At 44.5% G+C, this 23,865-nt stretch overlaps 1 protein-coding gene across 1 annotated transcript in view; it reads left to right on the plus strand.

Moving 5' to 3' along the window:
- Nucleotides 1-23,865, plus strand: part of DDX39B (DExD-box helicase 39B) — a 58,894-nt gene that overhangs the window by 25,711 nt on the left and 9,318 nt on the right. Inside the window, exons 3-6 of the mRNA XM_082264632.1 lie at nt 1,334-1,461; nt 1,556-1,648; nt 3,717-3,900; nt 11,887-12,005. Of these exons, the coding sequence (XP_082120758.1) occupies nt 1,334-1,461; nt 1,556-1,648; nt 3,717-3,900; nt 11,887-12,005 (524 nt within the window). The remainder of the gene's footprint in view (nt 1-1,333; nt 1,462-1,555; nt 1,649-3,716; nt 3,901-11,886; nt 12,006-23,865) is intronic.

A 23,865-nucleotide genomic window follows, 5' to 3' on the forward strand; every position in this document is an offset into this window, starting at 1 on the left:
TATTATTATTATTATTATTATTAATAAAAAAAAAAGTGTGTATATATATATATATATATACATACACACATACACACACACACACACACACACACTATATGGTAATAGTAGTGGGTACTTGCAGAGATTTGCTTGTAGGCACTCTGTAGCTGAGCCCGGGAGGAAGCATGCGGCTGAAGTATAGAGCAAAGCCGATGCTTCCTGTGTGTGGCTCCTCCTGTCACAGGCGGAGAGCATCTGATATCACTCCGCCTGTGAGCCGGCCCTATACAGGAAGTAGTAGCTCCATTCTAGTGAAGGAGAGCTGAGCCGGGAGTCCGGACACCGCGGGGAAACTGGGGGGCAGTGTATGGAGTGAAAAATACGGTATTTTAAAAATGCCCACGATAACAATACCTTAACAAATACCAACACGATAACAATAACATTACTGCAATTTATTGCATTACCGAAAACACACACACACACTAAGATATTGTCAATCTTCAAATGTGAAAAGGATAAGACATACTCTGAGACCCACTATTGCCACATCCCTAAGTAATGGCAGTGAAAAGAAGAGAGGAGGGGAGTGAGAGAATCCTACAAATGGGATTTCTCAACCTCTCAAGTAGGTTGGGACTTAATAGGCTATAAGTGGGTGCTGATCTTGATGGGAACAAAATGCAACAGTTGTTTTATATATAAAAGATTAAATCATTTATTACATATATACGTACAAACGTGTTCAATAAAACATAAGTACATGCATATAAGTCATAAGACAAAATTGGTTAACCACTGGATCCCCAAATGCCTCTACTGGCTAGGGCAACTATACTGAGGTATATACCAGATCATGATAAATCATGATATAAGATCATACACACATGGGGTTCTCCTGTGGTAACCGGGGAATCGCGACGCGTTTCGCTCGGTCGCTTCCTCAGGCGATTCCTGGAAAATTGTCTACAGAACAAGCACTGTTATCATACTTAACCCCTTGATCTAATGGGGTATCCAATTAATTTGCGGACATATCACATATGGCTCCACTGATTTGTCCCCTATTAGCCACCAAAGCATATATTGGTAGTCACATATACAGTAGTGGAATGTATCCAATTTTTTTGCAGAGGAGTCAGTCTGTCCAGTGCATATCTTGCTTTAGGCAGATGCAAAGAAGAAATTTTGTTGCCAAGAAAGGGGGGACCCGATCCCATGCGATACACCAGCCACCTCTCCTCACGGAGCTCACGCTGTTTAATATTGTCAATCTTCACTTTTTAATTTCTGATTCGCTTCAAGTTCAGACATGAACACTATTTATTCTCTTTGCTTTTCTTGTCAACAGTACAACATGAGTGCATTCCACAAGCCATCCTGGGCATGGACATCCTCTGCCAGGCAAAGTCTGGCATGGGAAAAACGGCAGTGTTTGTCTTGGCCACGCTACAACAGCTGGAGCCTGTTACAGGGCAGGTGAGAGTGAAGTCTTGTCCTAACAATATGTGCATATTTTTTTGTGTGACATCTGTTAGTAATTTCATCTTATAACATTTTTATCTTTTTACAGGTCTCCGTTTTAGTCATGTGTCACACCAGAGAGCTGGCATTTCAGATCAGCAAAGAGTATGAACGATTCTCCAAGTACATGCCATCTGTGAAGGTGAGAGTGAACAAATATGGATATTCTTTATTCAGTCATATGCATTTTTTTTTTTTTTCTGTCCTGCGTTACTGTGAACTCTGTTTACCAGTTGGTGGTAATCTGGTCTCTACTGTACTTCAGAAACATCCGATATTCACCAGCATATCTCCTGTAAGTGTGGGTTTGTGTCCTCAACATTTCCCTGCTTTCCCAAAAAAAATTACATAAGAGGCAGATAGCAAAGAGTGTAGTCTTTAAAGTAGTTCCGTGCATTAAGGGAAAAATGTTTAGGAATCAGCACCCCCCCCCCTTTTACTTACCCGAGCCCTCATTCGAATCCTGGTCTCGAAGGCTTTGCTGAGGCAGCGAGAGCCACTGCTGTCTATCAACGCCAGTGACGAGGGGGGGGGGGGGGGACGCAGGGCCAGATCCCACTGTCTTTGTCTATAGACGCAGACGGGGAGGCTTGGAAGGGGGGCCTCTTCCAAGAAAGCCGCTTTCTATGGGGGACTCATAGGAGGGGAGAAGCCAGATGTGCTGGTGGGGGACCTGAGAAGAGAAGGTTCAGGGAGGCTCTGTGCACAGAGCTGGGCAGTATAAACCTGCTTGTTTAAAAAAAAAAAAAAGCATTTACAATCACTTTAACCACTTGCCGACTGCCGCACGACTATTACGTCGGCAGTCAGCCCCTCACAGGCAGAGCGACGTAGAGGTACGTCGCTAGCCTGTAAGGGTATTGGGAGTGAGCGCGCGCCGCCGGATGCGCGCTCCCGCTCGGTCATGGACCCCCCCCCCACGCGTGTGCCAGGCGGACCCGATCGTCTGTGACAGCGGGAGAAAGGCAGGCGGCTAGTGTAAACAAAGCCGCCTGTCAGTTCTCCCTGTGTAAGAATGGTGATCAAATGGTTCTACTATGTAGGACCGTTGATCATTGTTCTTACACATCAAGCCACAGCCAATCACAGTTAGATACACGCCCCTAGGACACACTTAACCCCTCCTTCTCCAATACAGTTAACTCCTTCACTGCCAGTGTCATTTTTACAGTAAAAGTGCATATTTATAGCACTGATTACTGTAGTAATGTCACTGGTAACACCAAAAGTGTCAAAAATGTCAGTCAAGGGTCCTATCGATCTGTCCGCCCCAATGTTGCAGTCCCACAAAAAAAATCGCAGATCGCCGCCATTACGCGTTAAAAAAAAAAAACAACAAAAATGACAAAAATCTTTCCCTTTGTTAGTAAACGCAATAACTTTTGCGCAAATTAATCAAAATACGCTTTTTGCGATTTTTTTTTTTTTTAACCAAACCTATGGTAAAAAAAAAAAAAATTGGCCTAAAATGTTAAATTTTGATTTTTACATTTTTTGGGGGGAATTTCATATAAAAAAATGTGAAAAATATTGTTATTTTTGCAAAATTGACGCTCTTTATTTGTTTATAGCGCATGATCAAAAAATCGCACAGGTGATCAAATACCACCAAAAGAAAGCTCTGTTTGTAGGGAAAAAACGGACACCAAATTCGTTTAGGTACAGCGTCGCCCGACCGCGCAATTGTCTGTTAAATTCACACAGTGTCAAATCGCAAAATAGGCCCTGGTCAGGAAGGGGGTAAAATCTTCCGTGGCTTAAGTGGTTAAAAAGACTGCAGTCCCAGCAGGCATCATTTGGGCAGAGTTAGGGGCAGCCAGACAGCAACAGCCATAAAACAGGCCAAATCTATAACTGAATGACTGCATTGCGTTCCATGGTACCAACTGCATAAATGGAGGATCAGTGTCTTTTCAGCGGTTTAAAAAGGTGCCAGTGGTTCCCTATGTTCTTAAGTACACGGTTTCATAAAAGACTTCTTGGCTTTCCCCCCTCCAATTATTAAAGCGAAGAGCTGACATGGGTGAAAATGTTGTGATCTCGGTCAGTAAAGATGACAAGGAATACAAAGGAAGCTGGAGGCTTTGGGTCATCCAAAAGTAAAGATGTGTTTCAAGGCTCATTGTAACTTTTTCATAGCTAAATAACTCAGAATGATCTTTTCATAAACTGATACTGAGAAATCCAACCTTCTGCTTTTTGCATACTAGGTGGCTGTGTTTTTTGGCGGACTTATGATTAAGAAGGATGAGGAGACTTTGAAGAAAAGCTGCCCACACATTGTGGTCGGGACACCTGGCCGAATTTTGGCGCTGGCAAGAAACAAGACCCTAAACCTGAAACACATTAAACACTTCATCCTGGATGAATGCGACAAGATGTTAGAGCAGTTAGGTGAGGAGGGAATGGACAAGGGAAAATTATTGTATGAAACGCCATTGTTATTGAATGTTGCATATAATCTTAGGATCTCCAAAATTCATTGCAAGATCCTACCTGAGTCATATTCCACAGTTTGTGCACTTACAGTGCTGTGAAAAAGTATTTGCCTCCTTCCTGATCATTTTTTTTTTTTTTTTGCATATTTGTCACACTTGTATGATTCAGATAATCAAACTAATTTTAATATTACACAAAGATAACCTGAATACAAAATGCTTTTTTAAATTATGATTTAGTTTATTTTTTAAATCGGAAAAGGTTTTTATTAAAGAAATAGTACAGATCAAATAACATTTCACATGTGTCATATAGGATAATAATAACTCCATCAGGTGCATCCGTACATAAGTAACAGATCAGAAACATAAAAGAAAACTCCTAAGTAAATAACATGCTCAAACCTCAGCATCTCTTTGTGGCATGGCTTTTTATGCTCCCAACCGGTCATAAATTTAGTTTATTAACCACTTGACAACTGCCCACAATACATTTACGTCAATACTTTGACGTTAAAGTGGAGTTCCACCCATTTTTAATACGTTGGATTACATAAATGTATGTAATCCCTTTTAAAACGACTTTTACCAATGGAAACTTTTTTCTTTTTTTTGCTAGTAAATACCTTTATTTTCTTCTTTATTACTCCTCTCCTCACTTCCGGGTCCGATCGGCGATGATGTCATTCGCCGATTCGCAGTGTGTGCTGGGATGTATTCCATGCCAGAAATCTCGCAGTATTACCCAGGAGCTTAGCTGTACTGTGTGTATTGAGGCCGTTCTCTGCCCTGCCTCCGCCCCGCCTCCTCTCAGTGAGTTGTACTGTATGTATTGTATTCAGGCCCTGCTCTGCCCCGCCTCCTCTCAGTGAGCGAGGACTGAAAGCATTATATCCTCACTGAGCTCACTGAGAGGAGGCGGGGCAGAGCACGGCCTGAATACAATACATACAGTACAACTCACTGAGAGGAGGTGGGGCAGAGGCAGGGCAGGTCACGGCCTCAATACACACAGTACAGCTCAGCTCCTGGGTAATACTGCAAGATTTCTGGCATGGAATACATCCCAGCACACACTGCGAATCGGCGAATGACGTCATCGCCGATCGGACCCGGAAGTGAGGAGAGGAGGAATAAACAAGAAAATAAGGTATTTACTAGCAAAAAAAAAAAAAAAGTTTCCATTGGTAAAAGTCGTTTTTAAGGGGATTACATACATCTAAAGTTACGAAGATGGGTGGAACTCCACTTTAAATACCAATGTTATGGCAGCAGCTAAAAAATAAAAAATTAAATAAATTGAAAGCAAACCCATATGTAAGTCGCGCCCACATATGTAAATGTGAGGTATCGCTGTGATCGTTAGAGTGAGAGCAATAATTCTAGCACTAGACCTCCTCTGTAAGTCTAAACAGGAAACCGGTAAAAATGTTTAAAGTGATGCCTATAGAGATTTTTAAGTATTGTAGTTTGTCGCTATTCCACAAGTGTGCGCAATTTTAAAGCATGACATGTTAGGTATTTTTTTACTTGGTGTAACATCATCTTTTACAATATAGAAAAAATTGGGCTAACTTTACTCTTTTGCTTTTTATGCAAAAAAGTGTATTTTTTCCAAAGAAATTAGGTTTACCAGACCGCTGCGCAAATACGATTTTACATAAAATATTGCAACGATCGCCATTTTTTTCTCTTGGGTCTCTCCTAAAAAAAAAAAAATACATAAAATGTTTGGGGGTTATAAGTAATTTTCTATCCTTTAATAACTGGTCGTGCCACCCTTGGCAGCAGCAACTGCAATTAAGCATTTGCAATAACTGGCGTTGAGTCTTTCACATCACTGTGGAGAAATTTTGGCCCACTCTTCTTTGCAGAATTGTTTTAATTCAGCCAAATTGGAGGGTTTTCGAGCATGAAAGGCCCGTTTTAAGGTCATGCCACAGCATCTCAATCAGATTTAAGTCCGGACTTTGACTGGGCCACTCCAAAGCCTTTATTTATTTTGAGCCGTCAAAGAGGTGGACTTGCTGGTGTGTTTCGGATCATTGTCCTGCTGCATAACCCAAGTGAGCGTGAGCTTGAGGTCAGGAACTCATGGGCGGACATTCTACTTCAGGATTTTCTGGTAGAGCGCAGAATTCATGGTTTCATTATTATTGGCAAGTCCTCCAGGTCCTGAAGCTGCAAAGAAGCCCCAGACCATCACACTACTACCACCACTGTGTGTGACTGTTGGTATGATGTTTTTAATGAAATGCTGTGTTAGTTTTATGCCAGATGTAACGGATGCACACCTTCCAAAAAGTTCAACTTTTGTCTGATCAGTCCACAGAATATTTGCCCAAAAGTCGTGAGGATAATCAAGATGTTTTTTGGCAAATGTGAGACAAGTCTTGGAACATGGATGCCATTTTTGCCCAGCGGGGTGGGTCCCTAGGGGGGGTCCCCTCCTGGGTTCTGTAAAATTTTTCCCTGGGGTCCGCAGGGTCACGTAGAGTGCCGCGTGGTACCGCCATATTTCCGTGGTCTGGTTTGGTTCCGGTTTGAGGGCCATAATTTTGGTTTCCCCATACACTTGCATTGGCAGCCATTTTCCTGTAGTCTGAGACAGTGCTGTGGCTGTGGGGGCCTCTAGTGTCAGGTCAGCGTTTCCTCTTCCTTTTTCCAGCAGTGTGACAGATCGTATTGGCTTCCAGCTCAGGCGGTGAGTCTCTGGGGGTACACTATCCTTGCTTGCCGTATACAGCGACATGGGTGCGCTGCTTCTTGTAATGCCACAGCGGTGCACAGGGGGAAATTTTTTTCTTTGCTGAGCAGTGCGGTTCTGCTTCTCCATTTATAGTCATGGAGTCTGGGGAGCCTGTTTCACCACCCAATCCACTCCTGGAAGCTGCGGGACCCTCTTGGTCTCACTCTGCCCTGGCAGCCATGACGGCAGCCCTGCAGTCACTAGTTGCCAAAGTAGATATGGCCCTGCAAAGGAGACTTGGCAAGAAGCGCCCCCCACCTTCACCTGTATCCTCTACTTTCTCAGATTCTCAGGTGGATTTGGCTGCTGCGGACGAGTCAGCCCACTGGGTCTGCGTTAATGCACACTGAGTGCTCTAATAGTAAGGATGAGTCCTCCTCCTCTGCAGGCGCGCATGGAAAAGTGCTGGTGGAGGCCATGATTGTATCAGTGCAGGAAAGTTGGAGAACTCGGCTGCTGCTGAGTCGGCGACGCCGGTGCAATTTGGCACCCGCAAATCTTCCAAGGTGAATAAGGTTTTTCCCTTTCCTGCCTTTTTTGATGAGATTGTCACTAGTCAGTGGGGTTCCCCGAAACACACGGTTGCAATACCAAAGCGTTTTGCTAGATGATATCCCTTTGAGGAGTCTCTTCTGAGGAAACTGGTGATTCCACCGTCAGTGGACTCTCAGGTTTCCAGGCTGAATAAGACCACACTTTTGCCAGTGGAAGATCCCCCGTCTTTTAAGGACCCCGTGGACAAAAGAGCTGAGGCTTTGGTCCGGTTCCTTTTCACTCTGGCTGTTTCTATTTTAAGACCGGTGTTTGCTATCACCTTGGTATCCCAGACCTTAAACGGAATGGGCTAAGGTATTTCACCAGCATCTGGAGGGGAGTCAACATCCTTCTGAGTTGGCGGGTCAGTTGATCCAAGGGTTACAGTATATTTGTGATGCATCCCTGGATGCGGCCCCCCCCAGCCGGCAGGGTTTCTGTGACGGCGGTGATCCTTCAACGCATGATCTGGTTGAAGTTCTGGTCAGCTGACCAGGCTTCTGAAAAGGTACTAACTGATCTTCACTTTGTAGGTGACCGTTTGTTCGGTGCCTCTATGGTAGAGATCATTAGAGCCTTACGGGAGGCAAGAATACCTTGCTTCCTCAGGCTGCTATGGGAAAAGAACCTTGCCGTAAGCGAAGTCCCTTCTTTTCGGCTCGCAAGCGGCCCTTTTGTCCGGCTGGCTCGCAGGGAAAGGGCTCAAGATCCACCGTAACTTTGCGGGAAGCTCCAAGAGACCCTGGAATGGTAAGTCCAAATCGGAAGGCGGGCGCTTCTGGTTTCACAGACAAGCCTTCCCCAGCCTGAACGGGCACCCTCACCCGTGTCTGGGGTGGGAGGACGTCTTCGCTTCTTTACGGATCCGTTGACCTTGCTCATTCAGGACAAATGGGTCCATGAACTAATTTGGTTCGGTTACAAGATCGAGTTTCAGTCCTTGCCTTTACTTCCAACTTATGCTTGTCTCCAGAGCGGCTACAGGGCTTGTCGGAGCAGTGCAGAACCTTTTAGCACAAGGAGTTATTGTGCGGGTTCCAGAGTTGGCACGTTTCCAGGGATTTTATTCAAATCTGTTCACAGTTCTCAGGAAGGAATGCGAGGTTCGTTTTGCATCTCAAGGCTCTGAACCACTTGGTGCGAGTTCAGAAATTTCGGATGGAATCCATCCACACAATAGTAGCTTTTCTTCATTAAGGAGATCTGATGGCTTCTATCGCTCTCAAGGACCCTTACCTTCATATTCCAATATATGTTGGGCTTCAGCGTTTTCTTTATTTTGCCGTGGGCGAGGAGCACTTTCGATTCGTGGCGTTATCCTTTGGTCTCACCTCAGCTCCTCGAGTGTTCACAAAGGTTTTGGCCCCAGTTCTGGCCTTGTTACGACAGAAGGGGATCGCAGTACTGGGTTACCCAGACCATCTGCTTCTGCGTGATTCGGGTGATCAAACTTTGTCTCAGTGGATGTATCCTCTGCAGGGACGCCCTGTGCGGATACAATCAGACAATGCTACGGCTGTGGCATATGTCAATCATCAAGGGGGCACATCCTGGCGGCCCGGGAAGTGGCTGAAATCTTGAGGTGGGCAGAACGATATGCTCTGGCCTTCTCTGCTGTGCACATTCCGGGGGTAGAGAATTGGCTAGCGGACTATCTCAGTCGGCAGACGTTGGATCCGGGAGAATGGTCTCTTCATCCGGAGGTTTTTCATCAACTGTGCCTTTCGTGGGGGACCCCCGATGTGGACCTGCTGGCTTACCGTCTCAATAGGAAGGTGCAGAGGTTCATGTCAAGGTATTGGGATCCTCTGGTTGACGCCGCAGACGCCCTGGTGGCCCCTTGGGGTCAGTATCGTCTGATTTACGCCTTTCCTCCAATACAACTTCTGTCAAGACTGCTACGCAGAGTCGAGGTAGAAGGGAATCCAGTCATTCTGGTGGTGCCAAACTGGCCTCGATCTTGGTACGCAGGCATGGTTAGGCAGATGTCCCTCGGAAACTTCCTCTCAGGGAAGATCTTCTGTCTCAGGGACCAATCTTCCATCCTGCTTTACGGTCGCTAGCTTTAACGGTGTGTCTGCTGAAAGACAGAGGGCTGTTGGAGTCGGTGATTCCTATGCTGTTGAAGGCTAGGAAATATACTTCCAGGAAGGTTTATCATCGAGTTTGAAGGCGTACATAACTTGGTTGAGTCGCGGGGGTTTCTCCTTGCTCCTTTTCGGTGTCTCGCCTGTGGGAGTTTCTACAATTGGGCACCATCAAGGGCCAGATTTCCGCCTTGGCTATTTTTTTTTTTCCAAAGGCCGTTGGTGGCGAAGTCCTTTGTTCACACTTTAGTACAGGGAGTTCGCCATCTGGCTGCTCGGGTGCGATCCCTGGTTCCTCCGTGGGATCTCACTTTGGTTCTGTCGGTGCTTCAAAGGCCTCCCTTTGAAAATATTCGAGAAATCCCTCTGCTCACCTTGTCTTGGAAGGTGGCTCTCTTGGTAGCATGTTGCGTGTTGGAGTTGGCTGTGTTGTCTACTCGGTCACCTTACCTGGTGATTCATAGGGACAAAGTGGTGTTGCAACCCTGTCAGGTGTTCCTTCCTAAGGTTGTCTCTGGGTTTTATGTCAATGAAAATATTGTGCTACTGTCCCTATGTCCTAAGCCCAAACATCCTAAGGAAATTACTTTGCATTCTTTAGATGTGGTAAGGGCAATTCAGGTGTACCTGGCGATGACTGAACCGATTTAGGAAATCCGATTTCTTGTTTGTTCTTACTAGTGGTCCTCGTAAGGGGCAGGCTGCATCTGCTCTGACCATTTCCAAGGGGATCAGGCAGACGGTGGTGCAGGCCTACTCTATTAAGGTTCCTCCTTTCCCTGTTTAAAGCGCATTCTACAAGGGCGCTTAGTGCTTCCTGGGCCTTCCGTCATCAGGCGTCAGTGGTTCAGGTGTGCAAGGCGGCTATTTGGTCGACTGTACACCCATTCACAAAATTTTATAAGGTGGTTGTACTTGAATCTTCGGATGTGATGTTTGGCAGCAAAGTTTTGCAGGCTACAGATGCGGAGGCTTCCGCTTCTTGAGGGTGAAAATGTTTCCTGGTAGTGAGCTCCAGTTCCTAGTTGAGCTCCTGTTGTTACCTGGTTGGCTATGTTCAGCTTTGTTGGGAATTCTGAGTTTGCTGTCTTTTTTCCCACCCCTCATGTTGCACTGCTTTTGGACATCCCAATGGTCTGAAGACTTGAAGCTGTGTCTGTCAGTGAACCTCAGAGAAAAGGATTTTACGGTAAGACAAAAATCCAGTTTGCATAGCGCTGCTTGGCGCTCTCGTGACCGGCCGCCTATCTCCTCTCTTGATCTGATAGCAAAGCTGGTGGAGCTGAGAATCCTCCAGTGAGGTCAGCCAGGAGGAGCAGCAAGGCCGGGCAAGTGCCGAGCAGTGCTATAAAATAAGGCATGTATCGGCGTATTTTTTTTAGGAAACGCATACTCCTGGGGCAAATCATTTACTATAACAGAGGGGTTTGTAGCACGAACACTAACTTATGATAGCAGAAGGAAGGGAGGGCCGGAGAGCGGATCAGAGCTGACAGGCGGGAAGGAGGACAGAGGAGAGCTGCGGATGATGGAGGCAAGTAAACTAAATACAGTGTTAGGGCTCAGCAGCCATGATAAACTATGGTCAGTTTACAGGGGGAGAGCAGAACCAGGCAGGATCAACCAGGTATTTCAGGTTTGTTTCCCATGTGTTCTTGAATTTCTTTAGATCGCGGCATGCGTTTAATTGAGATCTTTTAGCGTGCTTAACTTTGTCATACAGCTTCTATCCAATTGATTTCTTGATTCAATAGGTCTGGCAGTAATAAGGCCTGGCTGTGGCAAGTGAAATTTAACTCTGCTTTCCAAAAAATTGTGGTTAATTACAGTCAATCCATGATTAAGGGGAGGGCAATTACTTTTTTACATATCGCCAGGCAGGTTTGGACAGCTTTTTTTTTTACCTTAATAAACTAAATCATTTAAAAACTGAATTATGTATTAACTCTGGTTATCTTTGTGTAATATTAAAATTTGTTTGATTATCTGAATCTTTAAGTCCCCGTTCACACTGGGGCGACCTGTGAGGCGACCTGGTCGCCTCACAGGTCGCCGTAGGTCGCCTTCCATAGAGAAGCTGCGGACCCGATCTAATTTGAGCGACACAAGTCGCTCCGACTTAGAAAAAAGGGTCCGGAGCTTCTTTGGGGCGACCCAGAGCGACCGTCATAGACTTCAATGTTATGAAGTCCGTGCCAGCCGCTCTGAGGTCGCGGGCGTGCTGCTCGCACCACGACCTCGGAGGTCGCATCGGGAAGTCGGATCGCCCCAGTGTGAACGGGGTCTTAAGGGTGAGAAATATGGAATAAAATAAAAAATCAGGAAGGGGGCAAATACTTTTTCACAGCCCTGTATACCTGTCTCATTGCCCTAAAAGCTGTGATTTTTAGAATGAAAGAAATGTTTAATACCATAGCAAGACATGTAAACACCACACTGTTTGTATGCCAGTAAAATACTATCATTGTGCTTATGTAAAACAGCCTTCTATAGTGTAAGGACCTCTACAAACAAAATGAATAGTGAATGAAGAAAAATGTCTTTTGTGACACTGCGCTTATTATCATTGCAGATATGCGTAGAGATGTGCAAGAAATATTCCGTATGACTCCTCATGAGAAGCAGGTCATGATGTTCAGCGCTACCCTGAGCAAGGAGATTCGCCCAGTTTGCAGAAAGTTCATGCAAGATGTAATAACCGAATCTTCACATCCCTCCTCTTCTTCCCTCCGCACCACCCCTTCAGCTGTCCCCGCCTGACACTGCTTCCTGAGAGATGCTGGGAACAAGAAGCTGCAAGCGCAATCAGTTGCTGTTTCCCTTTCCTAGAAAGTGACATGGTCTGCAAAACTGTGTCAGTCAGCGATAGCAAGCATTAGGTCCCTGCGGCACCATTCGCACAAGTGTGTCACTGACATAGCAAACAGCCATTCACTGTGACACTATTTGCACAAGTGTGTCACTGACATAGCAAGTAGTTAGCCCCTGTGACACTATATTCGTTAAAGTGTCAACCCAGCTAGTAGCAGACATCCAGTCCACATGACACATCCGATCAAGTGCAACAGCAGATAACAAACATCCAGTCCTTATGACAGTATCCGCAAAAGTCTCACAATATCCAGTATCAAAGGCATTCCCTGTAGGACTATCATACAGTACATTGATAGGGAATACCCAGGTATCACAGTAGCCATAACCCTGTGGCCTCTTTGCAAGTTTTACAATAGCCATCTGCAAAGATCAAATGCCACCAACACATTACCCAAGTGTATAGCCAGCAGCCAACCCATTGTGACACATCATAACAAATGTTATTAGCCATTGCCAAATACAGCTATTCCTTGTGTGATACACCACCAGTGTCACACAACCAAATGACCGTCTAAATGAAGTCACTTAAAATGACACCTCATCACAACTCTTTCACATATCTATACAAAAGCTGGTGTGATACCATTTAATTCAGATTTAACACCAGTAATGTTTTTTTGGCTTTTTTTTTTTTTTTGTGGTACAAAAGCAAGTCAGCCCTATACCACAGCATTGTTTTTTGGCACAAGCTTTGCCCTTTGTCATAAAGCACTATAGATTATTATAAACTATTTTGTGCCAAATTACTGACCTCTGCTTTTACCTAGAACAAGTCTATGCCACACTAAGGGCCACCATATTCAGCATTTTTTGTGACTGCTGCACTTTTTGTATAGATGAATGCTCAACATTTTGAAGGAAAAGGACTCTCTTATATAATCGAGAGCTTTTTTTTTTTCTTTTTTTTTTTTTTAATTTTGAAGGCATGCCTTTGTCACATTATTCCATGGCAGTCACACTTTTTTTTTTTTTTTTTTTTTGGCTCTGAGTGACCTAATATTTTTTCTTTTTCTTTTTTTTGTACATTTTTTCTTTTTTTTTTTGCCTTTTGAAAATTGGCAGTGCCAATATACGGGAGGGGAAGGTGTGGTCTACTGCCAGTAAGAACTGGGCACAGTTGTTACTATCAGTATTAAATGGCTGTTATGAAAGTGGGTGGGGTGGTATAGCTACGAGGGCTATTTCATGTTCAGATAGTCGGGCTTAGACAGGCTTTTACATTGCTGTGGGACTGGTGTCAGGTTAGCAGGGATGTTTATAGAATGCTTTACAGATACAATTAATATCTGTGCTATAAATTGAGCTTTAAGGGCTTTCAGCCGCTTAGGTTTTCATGGGGTAGTTATGGCCAAAATGAGGGAAAGTTTTAATTAGTTTCAGTTCACAAAACTGGGTAGCTCAAGGCAGAAATGATGCCTAGGGTGGTGACAGAGTGTGGTGTTGGGATGGCAGTCAACTGGGGGGTCAGTTACAACTCCTAATGATGGAAAACATTTGAGTTTTGCTATGGAAGTGATCATAAGGGGTTTTAGTCGAAAGCAGTTTGATCATCGGGATAGCACCAGGGAAACGGGACCCCCCCCCCCTTCTTTTTATCTGTCCTCTTTTTACTCTATTATCGTCTGTGCTGCTCATGTCGGTGTGAATGTCTGAAAAATATGTGCCAGTATGTTCACCTTCACATACACTGGACATGTCCTGTCCTCCTTTGTAAGTTAGAATGTGATGGTACACACACTGGCATATTATTAGCTTGTATGTATAGAGTGAATGTATGAGACTTAAAAATTGTGGCTTATGTATGCATTTCTAATGTACGTTGTGGAAAGGCTTTTATATTCCATGTTCTGGAAAGTCTAAGTATGCCTTGAGGACTACTGCATTTCCTTCAAATACAAGCTACTCTGATTTCTCATGCCGTAGGTTTTTCAAAAAAAGTTCCAAAGTGCAGTGATTATTGAAAGTGCATAAATCCATACCTGCAAATTTACGTTTCAGATTACTATAGTTTAAACAGTAAAGTAATATAATTAATATGTGCTTGTGCACTTTAAATATAGTGATTGCACATTGTTAAGACTCATGAGTATTTAGGTAACCTCGTCACTAGCATGACCTAGATGACAGCAGGTTCTGCCAGCTTCTTGAAATCCTAAAAATCAGCACACCCAGAAGAGCGTTTTTTTCCCTTCCCATTTCCATCCCACAATGTATTACCTGGGCCTTATTAAAGCTGATTTCCACGTTTCCGGTCAATTTAAACAGTTTGGACAAACTATCTCCTTAACTAAGTGCTGCAGTGTCTCTAAGCACTGTATGTACTGCATTTACCTTCAGTTACATACAGTACACAGTGCTGGTTTGCAGCTTTGAGACACACTTCTCGTCTCACACCCGGAACAGAATAGAGTCGGTCTGAGCGACGCTTAGCCATTCATAGGCAGCTTTGTATTCTGTGAATGAATACGAAGCTTTCTCTGACTGGTTGAGTCAGAGCGCGTCATCGGCCTGCCCCTTCAACTACATATCACACCTGGAAGAATGCAGAGTCAGTCTAAAGGGCTCTCAGCCATTCATGGGCAGCTTTGTATTCTGTGAATGAATACAAAGCTTCCTCTGATTGGCTGGGTTGGAGGGGCAGGCTGATGATGTTGCACTCTGACCCAGCCAATCAGATTAAGCTTTGTATTCATTTACAGTCAAACTCTGTATTGTTTCGGGTGTGAGATGGGAGGACTTTGTCTTACAGCCGCAACCCAGCACTGTATACTGTATGTAGCTGAAGCTATATACTGTACATACAGTGCTTAGAGACACTGCAGCATTTAGTGAAGGAAATCGTTTGTTTGGACTGGCTTGGTCGAAACAAACAATTTAAAGTTACAGGAAACATGGAAATCAGCCTTAAAAGTGGTTGTAAAGCCACTTGTAATGTTACTACAATCAGCTCTGTTAGGTAACAATATGTGCTTTACTGTATGTCCTTTATTTAAAAAAAAAAAGCCAATATCTACCTTATTTCAGAGCACCCCCCCCCCTGGCGCTCACGTGACCGGCCGCCTCTCCCTGTCTGACAGCTGCAGCGGGAGTTGCTGAAAACTCCTGTTGACATCAGCCGAGAGGAGAGAGGCGGCTGGTGATGTAAGCTCTGGGAGGCACTCTGAAATGAGGTAGATATTGGCTTTTTTTTTTTTTTTTTTTTAAATAAAGGACATACAGTTGATTGTAGTAACAATAAACTGTTATGAATGCAATAGGAGGGGGGAGAATCGGGGAGGGGACAGAGCTGACAGGCAGGGAGGGGGGAGAGGAGATCTGCGGATGACGGAGGCACGTAAACTGACCACGGTATCAGGGCTCAGCAGCCATGATAAACCATGGTCAGTTTACTGGGGGGAGAACAATACTAGCCAGGATCAGCCACGTATTTTAGGTGATAGAAGGGGTGAAATTACGCAGCACAAGCACTGCGCTGTATAACATGCTTTAAGGGAAGCAGGATCCTTTTTTTTGGGGGGGCGTTACAAACACTTTAACCTTTTCATAGTCCTAGATATTGCCATATGTCTCCAGTCGACTGTTTCTGGGGCTCCTGGGACAAGCTGTTTTTACTTTATGCAAGTACCTAACAGAACCTTCAAGTATAATATCTAAAATTTTAGAGGTGAAAGGGCATGCTATTGACAAGTTTTCCTAGCTGTCTTGTCATGATCTTATGCAAATACCAAATATTATCTGTAACACTTTTCTACATACCAGATTGTGATTTTCATGCAACCTTGTTGTAGCTTGTATTTCAGCATTCAAGGCTATTTGTGCCTCCAGGTGCTGCACGCAGGCAGCCCATTATTGTCTATGGGACGCAGCCACTACATGAGCACAGCCGCTTGTTCCAATTTGACAATCGTGGGAGCGAGTGGATCTGAGCGCAGAGAGTGTGTGTTCGGGGCCCCTCACCCAAAAGGCTTTGAGCAGCTCTTTCCCCAAAAACATGAATGGGCTGCCTGCATGCAGCACCTGGAGGATCAAGCTGCATATATGCAGACTGTGGGTGTCGCACCCTTGTGAATGAGGCCTAAATGGAATTTCAGTCCCATGTAAAAATGAAAATAGAAGTGCCTGATTTCCTGTTCTAGAAGTTACTGAATAGCAATGTATTTATAAAATGTAAAGCAACCTCTCACAGTATTTAATTTCCAGGTTGTACATTGGACACCAACATCCAGTGTTCTTAACGGATGGATTCTTTTTGTACACAGTCGTAATATTTACATATGTTAAGGCTTGAGAACACCCATTACTCTGAGTTTTGTTCACCAATTCCAGGTGCTTACTGCTCCTAGATCGCTGCAGCATTATTATCTCTAGACTTCAGACTTTTTTTTAGCATTGAATATCTAAGCCTTTTCTGTACAGGGGGTTTGATACTAATGCAAAGAAGCTACACAGCCAGGCTGACATAGAGAAAGGCATGAGCAATTTATTTCCTTATAGAAACTAGTGCACAAGTACCATCATACTGACCTGTGATTATGGCCCTCCCCAGTATACCATAACTTTGTTTTAAAATTTGTGCACACTGGCTAGTAGTGGCCATTCCTTATTTCTTGTATATAGGTATAATACAGATACAAAAGGGTAAAATATATACTTCAGTGAACTGTGTCAGCTACAGTACAATTCCAGAGTTCAGCTTTACCCCCTTCATTACCAGAGGCCATTTTGTGCGATACGGCACTGCGTTATTTTAACTGACAATTGTGTAATCATGCAACGCTGAGCCTAAGGCCCCGTTCACACTGGGGCGATCCGACTTCCAGGGGCGACTTCGGAGAGGCCGGCACGGACTTCATAACATTGAAGTCTATGACGGTCGCTCCAAAGAAGCTCCGGACCCTTTTTCTAAGTCGAAGCGACTTGTGTCGCTCCTATTAGAACGGGTCTGCAGCTTCCCTATGGAAGGCGACCAGGTCGCCTCACAGGTCGCCCCAGTGTGAACGGGGACTAAATAAAAATTTGACTATTTTCCCCCACAAATAGAGCTTTCTTTTGGTGGCATTTGATGACCACTGTGTTTATTTTAAAAATCATATTTCTTTATAAATTTAGGCCAAAACGTATTCTGCTACATTTTAATAAGCAAGTATATTGATTGGTTCACACGATCGTTATACAGACTGGTATATATTTATGAAATTTGTATTTATTTTTTATACTAGTAATGGTGGCGATCGGCAGTTTATAGTAGGACTGCAATACTGCAGCGGACAATTGGACACGAACTGACATTTTTGACACTTTGAACCAGTGACCCTAATATAGTGGTCAGTGCTAAAATATGCACTGTCACTGTACTAATGACACTAACATAAGGTAAACTGTGTGCCTAGCCAGTGCTTTTGTGACGTGTGCGCTGCTCTTGCTAGGGGATAGGATGGATTTAATTCTCTGTGCAGGGTCACAAAATACATCTCTTCCCTCCCTGTCAGGATAGAGATCTGCCTTGTTTACATAGGCAGAGCTCTGTTCTGAGTCTCTGTCCGGCGATCAGCAGGTGCCGGCGGGCATCCAGTCCCGGCACCCACAGCTTGGCTTCTGCTGTGATTAATCCATAGGTGGAAGTAAAGAATCACGTATGTGTGTGTATATATGTATACACACACACACATATACATATATATATATATTTGTGATTCTGCACAGGAGGGCCGCCCTGTAGCAGTATATCTGCTATGGGGCAGTCCAGAAGTGGTTTAAAAATAAGTTCACTTTAAAAATAAATGCACATTTTTTTGTAGGTAAAAAAATGTGCATTTATTATTACTTCTTAAATCTGTAAAGCATTGCACCCACCAGTGATCAGCAGATGGCTGGTGCCATGCAGGTCTCCTGCAGACGTGTCCATGTATCTGTGTGCCCGTATATAACCAGTACAGCCAAGCATTAACACTGACAACTCCAAGCCGACAGCCGCGAAGGATATTTGGGCTTGTAGTTCATTTACACACACAGCTGAATTAAAAAACTGACAGCTAGTACAGGGAACGTCTTCCTGTACTACTGTCATGGGGGATCCAGGCAGTGGCTGCAGCATGCTTAAAGCAGATGTAACATGTTCTCAAAGGTGAACTTATCCTTTTAACTTGATGGCAGATCTCCTTTTAATGCTCATTCTTTTGTAGCCATTTTCAGATAATAGAGACATACATTGGGTACTCCCTTAAAAACATGAACTGTTTTTGGAATGCAAATGCTGCATGCCTGATGTCAGAAACAAATTGAAGTAGAATAATGTTGACATATAAAACAAAAAAAATATGATGTTGCTGATTGAAGATGGTTTCCGTGGCCCTGGAAATGTGCAGTACTATAATTGCTCTGACTGATGGTAAATGGCTAGAAACAAGCCCTTGTGTACACAAACTATAAGCCACAAAAAGACCCCATCCTTAGATGTCATTTACATAACGGAACTATTTTGACCATTTTTCAGGTCTTTCTGCTATTCTGTCCGCCTGGCTTAGTATCTTCTTGCATTCGTACATAGAAATAAAATGAGACAACGGTGGCAGGCATTTTCTGAGATGAAGCTTAATATTTGGTTTCCTAATAGGGCTGGTGTGTCACTGCTGAAACATGAAGCATTGCTATGTATACTTCTCCTTCATATGCCCTTTAGTGACCAAATAGATAACCGCTTCGTTTAAGTACCTGCCTAGCCCAAAAAATATCTAAATTAAGGGGAAAATGTGATATGCTTATGAAAATGTAATTACCCTAGCCATCAGCTAGAGATATAAACATTTTAAAGTGATTCAGCAACAGAGCAAGAGGATTCTCTGTTTATTATGGGGAATTTTGTTGGGCTAAAGAGAACCAATCACGTTCTCACTAATATGTGAAGCACAAAGCATCTAAGTACGCCGTTGTATTTAGGCAATGACTGATCTGCCCTCCCTAATATTATTGTTACTATTAAACTTTTATTATTATTCTACATGATTTATAGAGCGCCAACAGTTTGCACAACTCTTCACAATATAAAGGGAGACTGCAGTTAGAATGTAATGCAAGACAAGAGGGTTGGGAGGGTCCTGCTCATGAGCACTTTACAATCGGAAAGGAAGGGGCAAGTAATACAAAGGGTAATGACTGAGAGGGGTAAGTTGATGAAGTAGTAAAAAGTTCAGTTTATTGGGTTGAGGCAGGATAGGCTTCTCTAAGGCTGGGTTCACACTGATGTGCATTGGATGCGGGTTTCCTCGCATCCTATTTGCATGACAGGCGAGTATGACCGACTCTCAATAGAGATGGTTCATACAGCTCCAGGGCAGCCGTGGTCCGCATTGGAAGGGTCCTGTGCATCTTTGGCTCCGTTTCAGGTGCAAATTCATGCAAAAATTTGGACCTTATTTACACCTGTATAGATGAACAGGGACGCACTGGACCCCTTGCTGTGACCCGCAGCCGCATCAGTGTGAACCCACTCTTAGGAGATGAGTTTCCTGGCAGCATCTAAAAGTGGACAGAGTAGGATATAGCTGAACAGATTGAGGTAGAGAGTTCCTGAGGATGAGAGAGGCTTTGGAGAAATCCTGGACGTGAGCAGTGGTCTGTAAAATTCTGGCCAGGTATGTTGGCCATGTGCTACTCTGGTGGGGATCGTACTGACATTATTGTGGGGGGGGGGGTTTCTAAGGCTAGCCATGGACGATGCCAATTTCTTTCCTACAACTAGGCGTTGCAGAAAAGAAAATTGCTCAATTACCCATCAACAGTCAGTGTTGATGGGGGACTCCCTCCCGCAGCACTGTTGTGTTCTGTTCTTGGGAGCCTTCCCTGCTGGCAGAACACAATGATCACTGCTGGCAGCTATAGCCACCGGCAGTAAGCCCATGCAAACAAATCTGATAGGTTGGTTGCACTGAAATCGATCAATGGACCAACTTCAGTACAACCAGCCTGCCCATAGATGGATCTAATCTCGGCCGGTCCCTGCTGAACTGGCTGAGATTCAATCTATCAATGCCGGCATAAAGTTGTCATCTGTTTTAACCAGGATAAGGCCAGCTCCTTCAAATTTGACTTTCTGTAATTTGCTTTAATGCTGCTGTGATTTTATAGTCCCCCCCCCCCCCCCCCGCCCCAGGGAGTTAAGGTGGATCTGACATTGCCAGAATACATGGCCTGCGGGTTAGTAAGAACCCGATTGGTTCATTTGGGTGTTCGCCCTACCATTGGTTGCTGTAGGCAGCTAACACAGTCCTTATTGCAGTTTCCCTTTTATAACGGCCAGCCTCTCTGTTCTGTACTGGTGGTCGGTCTTTGAAGGACCTCGTGTGAATCTTGTGTACTCCCAATTCCTCCACCCTAATAAACGATTGGATTTCTGGTTTAATATAACTGCAACTTTCAGAATTACTTTGCAAAATTTAGAGTTTTACAGAAATATTATGTTGAGCATTATTTCAGTAAATGTAATCACTAATTTTCATCATTTCTTTAAAATGTCTTCTATCACTCACAGCAGATGCAAATAATTTGCGTCTGTGATGACATTTTGTGTTTAGCAGTGAACACCTAACCTATATGTATAGCTAGAAGTGACATTTTGTTCCCTTTTCTGCACTTGACCCCTCCCCCTTTCTATATTTAGCATTAGGATGGATTGTGAATGCCGTTAGAAAGCTGTATGTGCTTTGAGTGCATGTTTGTCTGCCACCTTTCTCTTGTGAAAAATGTAATGTGACTTTGTGAGTTGGTTATCCCTTTAAGTGGAATAGGATGGCATTTTGCAGGAATAACATTTTCAGCCTATTCGTTTTTCCTGTTGTCTCTTGAAACAGGTGGATGGATGTCCATTCTTGATGGCTGTTTTTCCCTGGTTGCAGCTGCCAAACACCTCATTGTGTTTTGAAATGGGTAAAACGGACCAGCTGGGAAACCACTAGCTTTCGCAGTTGCAACAAAGAAGCAGTTGCTACTTACCTGTTTTAGGAGAACCATAAGAAATAAAAAACTTAGGTGAAAATCCTAGCTAAACATGGCTAGTTACTAGGTAACTAGTTGTAATTATTTTACCAGCTTTGCTAATGAGACTGGGGGAGGGGGACCCCCAAAACACTTATGTCTCAAAGGTCTGATGAAAGCAGCTGTTCCCTGACACGTGTCACATACTCAACTTCTTCATTGCTGCTGTAGAACTCGTATGTGGTCTGTGATTCAGGAATGTCTGCTTCTTTCAAAGAATTCTCACACGGGGGAGTTTTACTAACATCAGAAACCTTATATTGAAGACCAAGGAATCTGAAAAATGTAGGGATAGACCGATTATCGGCAAGGCTGATATATCGGGGGCCGATAGGCACTTTCCCCGATATATCGGTATCATCCCCGGAACTGGCCGATATTGCCAATATTTTTGTGACGTCATTCTGCCTTCTTAGGCCCCCTCCCTTGCCTTGGACAGCCTCGTCTGCAGTCGGGACTAGTCTCGCGGGAGTGTATCACAGCCATACACCCCCAGCAGCCGGGTGCCAGCCAACCACAGGCTCTGTGCCAGCGAGCCATCCACCCACAGGCCCTGTACCAGCCAGCCGACCACAGCCCCTGTGCCAGCCACCCACCTACCACAGGGTGCCAGACAGCCAGCCAGTCACAGGCACTGCACCAGCCAGCCAACCACAGCCCCTGTGCCAGGCACCCACCTACCACAGGGTGCCAGACAGCCAGCCACCCACCACAGGGTGCCAGCCAGCCACCCACCCACCACAGGGGGCCAGCCAGCCACCCACCCACCACAGGGTGCCAGCCACCCACCCACTACAGGGTGCCAGACAGCCACCCACCCACCACAGTGTGCCACCCACCCACCACAGGGTGCCAGACAGCCAGCCTCCAAACACAGGGTGCCAGACAGCCACCCACCCACCACAGGGTGCCAGACAGCCACCCACCCACCACAGGGGGCCAGACAGCCACCCACCCACCACAGGGTGCCAGCCACCCACCACAGGGTGCCAGCCACCCACCCACTACAGGGTGCCAGCCACCCACCCACCACTGAGTGCCAGCCATCCACCCACCACAGGGTGCCAAACAGCCAGCCATCCACCCACCACAGGAGGCCAGCCAGCCACCACAGGGTGCCAGCAAGCCATTAAGCATTATTAAACAAAAATTAACATGTTCAGTACCACATTTGTGTCAAAAATTTTCTTTATTTTTCAAAACTTTAAATGTACAAAATATCGGCTGATACGTTGTGACCAAAATATCGGTATCGGCCCTGAAAAAACCATATCGGTCTATCCCTAGAAAAATGTCCCAGTGACTAAACAATCTTTGCAAGCTTGATATTTTAGTTATTGTGTGACAAAGAAAAAATTCTCATTTCTGCAAGGACTACAGTAGCAAGGCTTCTTCTGGAGTTCCCTCTTCAGAATTCTGTGACTAAGAACTCTGCAGGTAGGTGGGAAACATCTGTTGTTTGAGCCCACACAGCTTTAAAACTGGACTCTGGGTACAAAAATGTTTTGAAGTATATCTTCACACTAAAACAAAAAAATCTTGCAGCATAAAGCTTAGTTTACTTTGGCATACTACAAATAGAGCCTTGTGAACGCTGTGTTTGGTGGCACAGGAATGCGCGGGTGTTCCGTGCAGGCAGTCCCATTCATGTGAGTTGGGAGGCAGTGGCTGCACGGACAGCCATTGCTCTCAATTTCACATCCTTGCAGGTGCCAGGACCCCGAACGCACTCTGTCCGGCACTGTGCACTCGCATGGATGTCAAATAGGGAGCAGCGGCTGTGTCCGTGCAAGACACTGCTTTCCAACTGACATGAAACTGGACTGCATTCATGAGGATATACAGAACACCTTTGCATCTCTCTGCAGGAAAACAGGCTCCTTACATGGGTGTACACTGTAGTGTGCCTGTGTGAATGAGGCCTAGGGGTCCATAGATGTGGTGGCTGCATTTGCTTTCTATTTTTAAGACTTTTTTTTTTTCTTTTTCACCTGGTGATCCTTCAAATACCAACCTTCCTGTCCCACTGGCACTGTACCCATGGAGGGAGTTATGGTAGCCACCCAGACTGGGCTACAAATGTGTTTGCCTTTTTTTCATCTCTGTTGCATGGGGAATGCGAAGATTAGTAGTTTACAGAGAAGAAGAGGGGAATTTATTTAAACTGGAAATGTCTAAATCTGGAGCAGCTGTCCATGGTAAGCAGTCCGCTTTAAACCTTCATTTCCAAGCTGAAGCTTAAACTGCTTTGTGCTGTGCACAAGCTGCACCAGTTTTGACCATTTCCTCCCATTGTAACATGCAAAAATGTTAAAAATAAAAATGGATGCAGTTCCCACATCTAAGTACTTGTAGGTAAGAAGAAAGCAGTTCCTTTTTTTTTTTGGTTTTGCTATGCTTTGAATAAAAGGCGCTTTTAGAAGAGATTCTTATTACTCTGTAAGAATAGCTGCTTTTTGTGCCTGATTTTTTTTTTTCTTTTTGAATGCAATGTTTAACTGAAAAGCCAATGATGTGCATCAGATTTAAACCCTACTGAACTTCCAGGGCCTTTTTGCAATACAAAGTTTCTATTTATAATTGGGACTCCACTAGCACTAGAAGACCCTAATCCAGAAATGAGCCAGAAGTAGACCTAAACAGACTC

This window comes from Pelophylax lessonae (assembly GCF_965119305.1).
Source record: "Pelophylax lessonae genome assembly, chromosome: 7".
Taxonomy (NCBI): Eukaryota; Metazoa; Chordata; class Amphibia; order Anura; family Ranidae; genus Pelophylax; species Pelophylax lessonae.